Genomic DNA, 9,388 nt, shown 5'->3' on the forward strand with positions numbered 1-9,388 from the left:
GGAATCTGCCTTCCTTACCTGGTCTGGCCTACATGTGATTCCAGAACCACAGTAATATGATTAACCCTTAACTGCCCTCTGGGCAATTAGGGATGGGCAATAAGTGCTTAGCCAGTGATGCCCTCATCCCATGAACAAATTTTTAAAAATTAAGTATTATCACCATGACTAGAGAAGTATTATTAGACAAACTAATAAAGTTAAAAGCAGAAAGCTCTCCTGGCACTGATGGTTTGTATCTTAAGATCCTAAAAGACGTAGCTACAGTGATAGTGGATGTATTGGTTACAATTTTCCAGAAAGTCCTTGGATTCTGCAGAAGTACCAGAGAATTGGAAAACTACCAATGTGACAACCCTACTCAAAAAGGGAGGAAGGCAAAAAGCAGGTAACTACAGGCCAGTGAGCTGAATGTTGATTGTTGCAAAAGTACTGGAATCAATTATAAAGGACGTACTGGCAGAATATTTAGAAAATCATATCTAATCAAGCAAGAGTCAGCATGGCTTTATGAAAGGGAAATTATGTCTGACTAAATTTATTAGAGTTATTTGAAGTGTCAGAGTGAAAAGAGGGAAGCCAGTAAAAGTATTGTACTTGAACTTTCAGACACAGATTCTCTTTTATACACAGGTTCTCTCTCTCATATGCTCTCTCACACACACACACACACACACACACACACACACACACACACACACACACACACATGCAGACACACACACACACGTTTGAGAGGTGAATTTGTACTTGCAGAATTACATTTTATTTTACTTAAAACTGCATAAGTCCATGTAAGAATCTGTAAATCTGTATTTTTAGATTAGAATCAGTCTAAACATTATGGCACAGAGATTCACACAGGGCACCTCACACCTTCAACGCATTATCTGGGCCGACAATGACACCAATTGTTAAAGTTCACTAGAGAACATAACTTTAAAAAAGTTCTGCGACTTAAATATGAAAGAACTGAAAGCAACAAGCCCATTCTAAAAGATGAGAGACTTAACTGTATATTCCAAACCCATGACTCTATCTCCTAAAAGGACAGGAGCATTGATCGATTGTCTGATTCGTTGTTCTCACATGTACCAAGAGACAGTGAAAAACATTGTTTTACATGCTACACAGCAGATTGCCCCATTCAAAGTGAATCAGGCTCACAGAGCAGAGTGCAGAATACAGTGTTACAGCCAGAGAAGGTGCAGAGAGACAGATCAGAATTTACATGCAGGGTCCGTTCATAAGTCTGCTGACTATGTTGGGGCGGCATGGAGTGGTTAGTCCTACTGCCTCACAGCACCAGAGACCCAGGTTTGATTCCAGCCTCGGCTGACTGTGCAAACTCTGCGCAGACATTCTCAGTGTCTGCGTGGGTTTCCTCCAGGTGCTCCAGTTTCCTCCCACAGTCCAAAGATGTGCATGTCAGGTGAATTGGCCATGCTAAATTGCCCATGGGGTTAGGTGCATTAGTCAGAGGGAAATGGGTCTGGGTGAGTTACTCTTCGGAGGGTCGGTGTTGGGCCAAAAGGCCTGTTTCCACACTGTTGGGAAACTAATCTAATAAATCTGATAATAGCAGGGAAAGAAACTGTTCATGAATCTGTTCGCATGTATATACGAACTTCTGGCCAACGGAAGAGGGTAGAAGAGAGTATAACCAGGATCGGAGGGGTCTTTGATTATGATGGCCGCTTTCCCGAGGCAGCAGGAAATATAAATGAAGTCAATGGATGGAAGGCTGGTTTATGTGATGGACTGGGCTGTGTTCATAATTCTCGAGATCTTGGGAACAAAAGTTGGCATATATTACATTGTGATGCACCCAGTCAGGATGCTTTCTGTGGTGCATCTATAAAAATTGCTAAGAGACCTTCTGAGCCTCCTGAGGAAGTAGAGGAGTTGTTGTGTTTTCTGGAGCGTTACGTCAACGTGGGTGGACCAGGACAGAATGTTGATGATCTTCACTTCCAAGAACCTGACACTGTCAGCCATCTCCACTTCAGCACCACCAATGCAAACAGGGGCATATCATCCACTCCACTTCCTGAAGTCAAATGACCAACTCCTTCGTTTTCCTGATTTGGAGGTGCCGGTGTTGGTCTGGGGTGTACAAAGTTAAAAATCTCACAACACCAGGTTATAGTCCAACAGGTTTAATTGGAAGCACACTAGCTTTCAGAGCGCTGCTCCTTCAACCACCTGATGGTTGCTTCCAATTGAATCTGTTGGATTATAACCTGGTGTTGTGTGATTTTTAACTTCATCTTCCTGGCATTGATAGCGAGATTGTTGTTTTTACACCATGCTGCTAACCTCTCACTCTCTTTCCTGTATTATATCTTGTCATTGTTTGAGATCCAATCAACAACGGTGGTATCATCAGCAAACTTATAGATGGAGTGGGATGGAATTTGGCTTCACAGTCGTGAGTATACAAGCAGGACATTAGGGGGCTGAGTACACAGCCTTGTGGGGCACCGGTTAGAGGATTATGGTGGAGTTGTTGCTGCCTCTACTTACTGATTGCGGTTTATGGGTCAGGAAGTCAAGGATCCAGTTACAGAGTGGGTAGCAAAGACCAGGTCTCAGAGTTTAGAATGATAGCATTGAAAGCAGAACTAAGTTGGAGCCTGACAATAGGTATCTTGTTACACCAATGTTTCAGGGATGAGTGTTGGGCCAGGGAGATGATGACTACTGTGGACCTGTTGTACCAGCAGGCGAATTGCAAAGGATCAAGGGAGTTTGGTAGGCTGCAGTTGATGTGAGCCACAACTAATCTCTTGAACCACTTCACAGTTAGCCACCAGGCAGTTGTCATTGAGGCACACTGCATAATGTTTCCTTGAAATCACAAGCTTTTGCAGCACTGCTCCTTCATCAGATGATATTTCAGTTGACATAGCCAACTCAATGGTCAAGAAATCACAACAACACCTCTACTTTCTCAGAAAGGTAAAGGAATGTGACTTGTCCACAAGGTCTCTTACCAATTTTTAATAGGTGCACAATAGAACTCATCCTATCTGATCTTGCCAAACCCAGTCCAACACCGGCACCTCCACATCATGATTTTTCTTTGGCACCGTGGTGTAGGTAGTCTTCTTGAAGCAGGTGGGAATTTCAGATCATAGTAAGGAAAGATGTCTGCGAATACTCCCACCAGCTAGTCCACACAAGATCTGACTCCATCCGGACCAGTCATTTTGTGGGTTCACTCTCAAGAAGGTCAATCTGCAACAGTGACTGTGGGTACAAGTGCTTCCAAGGCTCTTAGGATATGTGACATTGTTTTATTGGCCCATTCAAAGTGAGTATAGAATGTATTGTGTTCAGCAGACAGGGATGTATTGTTGCCCACAATTCTGTGACTTTGTTTTGTAGCCTATTATATCATGCAAGTCATGCCACAAACAATGGGTATCCACGTGGTTGGTATGAGTCTCAAGCTTAGGTTGATTTTGCATCTTGGCCTCTGATGGCTTTACAAAGGTCAGACCTAGATTTCCGATAGAGATGTCAGGGTTGCCTGACTTGTACCCCTCAGATGTGGACTTCAAGTAGGGAGTGGATCCCCCGGTTCATCCACTGTTTCCATTTAGGGAACATTCAGATTAACTTCTTTGGCACAGTCTTCTGCATACTTATTAATGAATTCTGTAACAGGAGTCACATACTCGTTTAGGTCGGCCGCTGAGTTCTTGAATAGGAGTCCACCAACTCCAGCAGAAGCCCTTCCTCAACCTCAGACCAACTCTAATCAGTCCTCATTTTTTTTAAATTAGATTCCTGCCTGTAAGCCAGTAGAAGGAACATAGCATTGTGATCTGAGCAGCACATACCTGGGAAAACCTCCAATTTTCCCTTCAAAGTACACTGACTTAGAACTATAATTGCTACTCCTTCATTATTACTGGGGGCAAAAATTTAAAATTCCCCAGATCAAATTGCATCCTGAGTGCACCACTACATGGACTGCAGCAGTTCAAAAAAACTCGTGTGGTGGGTGGGGGGCGGGGAGAGAGAGAGAGGAGGAGGACCCAGGGAGATAGTGAGGAAAGAGGTCAATCTGAAATTGGTACAGTTGAGAACAGAACTGAGTCAAACAGTCAGGGCAGGCAGGGAAAGGTAGGATTAATAATTCAAACTGCATTTATTTCAATGCAAGGGGCCTAACAGGGAAGGCAGTTGAACTCAGGGCATGGTTAGGAACATGGGACTGGGATATCACAGCAATTTCAGAAACATGGCTATGGGATGGGCAGGACTGGCTGCTTAATATTCCAGGATACAAATACTACAGGAAGAATAGAAAGGGAGGCAAGAGAGGAGGGGGAAGTGGTGTTTTTGGGATAGCATTACAGCTATACTGAGGGAGGATATTCCTGGAAATACAGCCAGGGAAGTTACTTGGTGGAACTGAGAAATAAGAAAGGGATGATCACCTTATTGGGACTGTATTATAGACACCCCAATAGTCAGAGGGAAATTGAGAAACAAACTTGTAAGGAGATCTCAGCTATCTGTAAGAATAATAGGGTGGTTATGGTAGGGGATTTTAACTTTCCAAACATAGACAGGGGCTGCCACAGCGTTAAGGGTGTGGATGGAGAGGAATTTGTTAAGTGTGTACAAGAAAATTATCTGATTCAATATGTGGATGTACCTACTAGAGAAGGTGCAAAACTTGACCTACCTTTGGAATTTAAGGCAGGACAGGTGTCAGCGGGGCCAGCAACAATATTCTATTAGATTTAAAACAGTGATGGAAAAGGATAGTCCAGATCTAAAAGTTGAAGTTCTAAACTGGAGAAAGGCCAATTTTGACAGTATTAGGCAAGAATTTTCGAAAGCTGACTGGGGGCAGATGTTCACAGGTGAAGGGACAGCTGGAAAATGGGAAGCCTTCAAAAATGAGATAACGAGAAAGCAAAGAAAGTGAAAGTGAAGGCCGGTAGGTACAGGGAATGCTGGATGACAAAAGAAATTGAGGGTTTGGTTAAGAAAAAGAAAGAAGCATATGTCAGGTACAGATAGGATAGATCGAGTGAATCCTTAGAAGAGGATAAAGGCAGTAGGAGTATACTTAAGAGGGAAATCAGGAGGGCAAAAAGGGGACATGAGATAGCTTTGGCAAATAGAATTAAGGAGAATCCAAAGGGTTTTTACAAATACATTAAAGACAAAAGGGTAACTAGGGAGAGAATAGGGCCCTTCAAATATCAGCAAGGAGGCTTTTGTGTGGAGTTGCTGAAAATAGGGGAGATACTAAACGAGTATTTTGCATCAGTATTTACAGTAGAAAAGGATATGGAAGATATAGACTGTAAGGAAATAGATGGTGACACCTTGCAAAATATCCATACTGCAGAGGAGGAAATGCTGGATGTCTTGAAACGCACTAAAGTGGATAAATCCCCAGGAGCTGATCAGGTGTACCATAGAACTCTGTGGGAAGCTAGAAAAGTGATTGCTGGGCCTCTTGCTGAGATATTTCTAATGTCAATAGTCACAGGTGAGGTACCAGAAGACTGAAGGTTGGCTAACATGGTGCCACTATTTAAGAAGGGTGGTAAGGACAAGCCAGAGAACTACAGACCAGCAAGCCTGACGTCAGTGGTGGGCAATTGTTGGAGGGAATCCTGAGGGACAGGATGTACATGTATTTGGAAAGGCAAGGTCTAATTAGGGATAGTCAATATGGCTTAGTGCGTGGGAAACCATGTCTCACAAACTTGATTGAATGTTTTGAAGAAGTAACAAAGAGGACTGATGAGGGCAGAGCAGTAGATGTGATCTATATGGACTTCAGTAAGGCGTTTGACAAGGTTCCCCATGGGAGACTGATTAGCAAGGTTAGATCTCATGGAATACAGGGAAAACGAGCCACTTGGATACAGAACTGGCTCAAAGGTAGAAGACAGAGGGTGGTGGTGGAGGGTTGTTTCTCAGACTGGAGGCCTGTGACCAGTGGAGTGCCACAAGGATCAGTGCTGGGTCCGCTACTTTTTGTCATTTACATAAACGATTTGGATGCGAGCATAAGAGATACAGTTACTAAGTTTGCAGAGGACACCAACATTGGAGGTGTAGTGGAAAGCGAAGAGCGTTACCTCAGATTACAACAGGATCTTGACCAGATGAGCCAATGGGCTGAGAAGTGGCAGATGGAGTTTAATTCAGTTAAATGCAAGGTGCTGCATTTTGGGAAAGCAAATCTCAGCAGGACTTATACACTTAATGGTAAGGTCTGAGGGAGTGTTGCTGATAAAAAGAGGCCTTGGAGTGCAGGTTCATAGCTCCTTGCAAGTGGAGTCGCAGGTAGATAGGATAGTGTGGAAGGCGTTTGGTATGCTTTCTTTTATTGGTCAGAATATTGAGTACTGGAGTTAGGAGGCCATGCTGCGGCTGTACAGGACATTGGTTAGGCCAAAGTTGGAATATTGCGTGCAAATCTGGTCTCCTTCCTATCAGGAAGATTAGATTAGATTCCCTACAGTGTGGAAACAGGCCCTTCAGCCCAACAAATCCACACCGATCCTCCGAAGTACAACCCACCCAGTTCCATTTCCCTCTGACTAATGCACCTAACACTATGGGCAATTTAGCATGGCCAAATCACCTGACCTGCACTTGAAAGGGTTCAGAAAAGATTTACAGGGATGTTGCCAGGGTTGGAGGATTTAAGCTATAGGGAAGACGCTGAACAGGCTGGGGGCATGGATAGGGTGAACAGACTCAGTCTTTTTCCCTGGGGTCAGGGAGTTCAGAACGAGAGGGCATAAGTTTAGGGTGAAAGGGGAAAGATATAAAAGAGACCTCAGGGGCAACTTTACACACAGAGGGTGGTATGTGCATGGAATGAGCTCCCAGATGAAGTGGAAGAGGCTGGTAAAATTGCAACATTTCAGAAGCATTTGGATGGATATATGAATAGGAAGCGTTTGGAGGAATATGGGTCGGGTGCTGGCAGGCGGGACTCGATTGGGTTGGGATATCTGGTTGACATGGACGGGTTGGACCGAAGGGTCTGTTTCCAAATTGTACATCTCTATGGCTCGAAGTTGTTGCTACCCTCTCCAGGAAATTGGGAATGAGAAGAAAATGCTGACCCAGGCAACAAAGCCCATAACCATGAACAAATTAAAAACAACATTGCAGTGGTCAGTTTCACGGCATAAAAATTGGTGGGAAAGTGCAGCAGGTCAGATCGCAAAGGAACAGGAGAATCAACGTTTCACAGCAGCTTGGCAAGAGGGCTGACAATTGCCTGACATTGAATCAGGCTGTCTAATATTTGCGTAAACTGTGTACAGTGGTAAAATCATCTCAGCATTTCTATTTTTCTTTTCAATTAATCATTTTCTTTCGTGTTTGTTTCTCTACCGTATGTTAATGCATTATTTATTGATTTCAGAGAACAACCATCAACCAACAAAGCAACAATCATATGCCAACATTTGACAAGGTGTGGAAAGTGTTTCACAAGGTGAGAGCAGTTGGGAAGAATTATACTAAAAGCAAGAAATAGTTACTTCAAGTTGTAAAATGTTAAAATAAGGTCACAGTATCCAGTTTCACTTGAAAACTTTTCAGTGGATTTGAATTACAGCCGTGGTCTCAAAGTAGACAGAATAGTAATCAGGATTACACACAAAACAAACAGCAGCTGAACCAAGATGCCCTTTAACTTGGCAATTGAAGCAAGGACAGATGCAGGGTGGCCTGTCAGACACATGGGTAAGGGCAGCACTCAAGGGCAAGAGGACACAGGCTGCAGCTTTCACCTCAGAGTGAACTCTAACTGGTTTATCAGGACAAAACAAAAAACAACTGAAAGTACTGGAAATACACAGCACACCGGTAGAGCTGACGCTGCAGCCTTACATGCAGCTGATTAAAGTTACAGGAGAGTGTTAATGAGTTTGGAGGCGAGTAAGAGAAAAACTGTCAGCTTGTTGACGCTGCAGTGAGGGGTTTAGGTATTTGGGGAATTCGGTTAGCGATGGGGTTGGCTGGTTAGGGGACAGAGTTTGGCTGGTTAGCGGGGAGGGGTGACTAGTTAGGGGGGAGTTTGGCTGGTTAGCGGGGGGGGGTGATTAGTTAGGGGTGAGTTTGGCTGGTTAGCGGGGAGGGGGTGATTAGTTAGGGGGGAGTTTGGCTGGTTAGCGGGGAGGGGGGTGATTAGTTGGGGGGAGTTTGGCTGGTTAGCGGGGAGGGGGGTGATTAGTTAGGGGTGAGTTTGGCTGGTTAGTGGGGAGGGGGTGATTAGTTAGGGGGGAGTTTGGCTGGTTAGCGGGGAGGGGGGTGATTAGTTAGGGGTGAGTTTGGCTGGTTAGCGGGGAGGGGTGACTAGTTGGGGGGGGAGTTTGGCGGGTGAAGGTGGATCGTCTGGTTAACAGAGAGTTTGGCTGGTTAGGGGTAGTTTGTCTGGTTATAGATTCACGGCAGGCCCTGTGCCGCGGGCAGGAACGGGTTAAAGTGCAGTGAGCATCAAGCGGTCCCGGGGCCGGGCCTCTCCTACCTCCGCCGCAGGTCCTTGCTGTACGGCTCCAGGTAAGGGTCCAGCTCCAGCAGCCCGTCCAGCTGGGCCTCCGCTGGCAACGCCATCGCCATCTTAGCAACAGGACAGCACGCCGCTGACAGAGCAAAGGAACCGGCCAGGGAGAACAATCACACACCGAACCACCGATCACCGCTGGGTGGGGATGGGACGGGACGGGGCGGGGCCAGTGGGTGGGCGGGGGCGCAGTCAGATGGACCGGGGGGGTCACATGGGGAGGGGTGGGACCAGTGGGTGGGCGGGGTTATGGTGGGGGCGTGGTCAGAAGGGCTGGGGTGGGGTCACATGGAGAGGGGTAAGGCCAGTGGAAGGGCAATGGCGTGGTCAGATGGGCAGAGGTGGGGTCACATGGAGAGGGGTGGGGCCAGTGGGTGGGCGGGGTTAGGGAAGGGCGTGGTCAAAAGGGCTGGGGTGGGGTCACATGGAGAGGGGTGGGGCCAGTGGGTGGATGGGGTTAGGGAGGGGCGTGGTCAGATGGGCAGAGGTGGGGTCAGATGGAGAGGGGTGGGGTCACATGGAGAGGGGTGGGGCCAGTGGGTGGGCGGGGTTAGGGAGGGGCGTGGTCAGAAGGGCTGGGGTGGGGTCACATGGAGAGGGGTGGGGCCAGTGGGTGGGCGGGGTTAGGGAAAGGGTGCAGTCAGTTGTGCAGAGGTGGGGTGTCACATAGAGGGGGTGGGCCAGTGGAAGGGCGGAGTTAAGGAGGGGGCATGGTCAGAAGGAAAGGGGTGGGGTCACATGGGGAGGGGAGGAGTCAAGGGTGGGGAGAGGATCACATGGGTAGGCGTCATAGGAGGTGGGTCACAAGGGGGCCAGAGGGAA

General features: G+C 46.5%; 1 protein-coding gene across 3 annotated transcripts in view; it reads right to left on the minus strand.

Annotated features, from left to right (window-relative positions):
- Positions 1 to 8,713, minus strand: part of gbe1b (glucan (1,4-alpha-), branching enzyme 1b) — a 601,271-nt gene extending 592,558 nt beyond the window's left edge. For all 3 annotated transcript variants that reach the window (XM_060833872.1, XM_060833871.1, XM_060833870.1), the window contains exon 1: positions 8,531 to 8,713. In XM_060833872.1, the coding sequence (XP_060689855.1) occupies positions 8,531 to 8,622 (92 nt within the window). In that variant the 5' untranslated portion in view covers positions 8,623 to 8,713. The remainder of the gene's footprint in view (positions 1 to 8,530) is intronic.
- Between the last annotated feature and the right edge of the window lie 675 nt (positions 8,714 to 9,388).

Source organism: Hemiscyllium ocellatum, chromosome 12, assembly GCF_020745735.1.
Source record: "Hemiscyllium ocellatum isolate sHemOce1 chromosome 12, sHemOce1.pat.X.cur, whole genome shotgun sequence".
In the NCBI taxonomy this organism is placed as follows: domain Eukaryota; kingdom Metazoa; phylum Chordata; class Chondrichthyes; order Orectolobiformes; family Hemiscylliidae; genus Hemiscyllium; species Hemiscyllium ocellatum.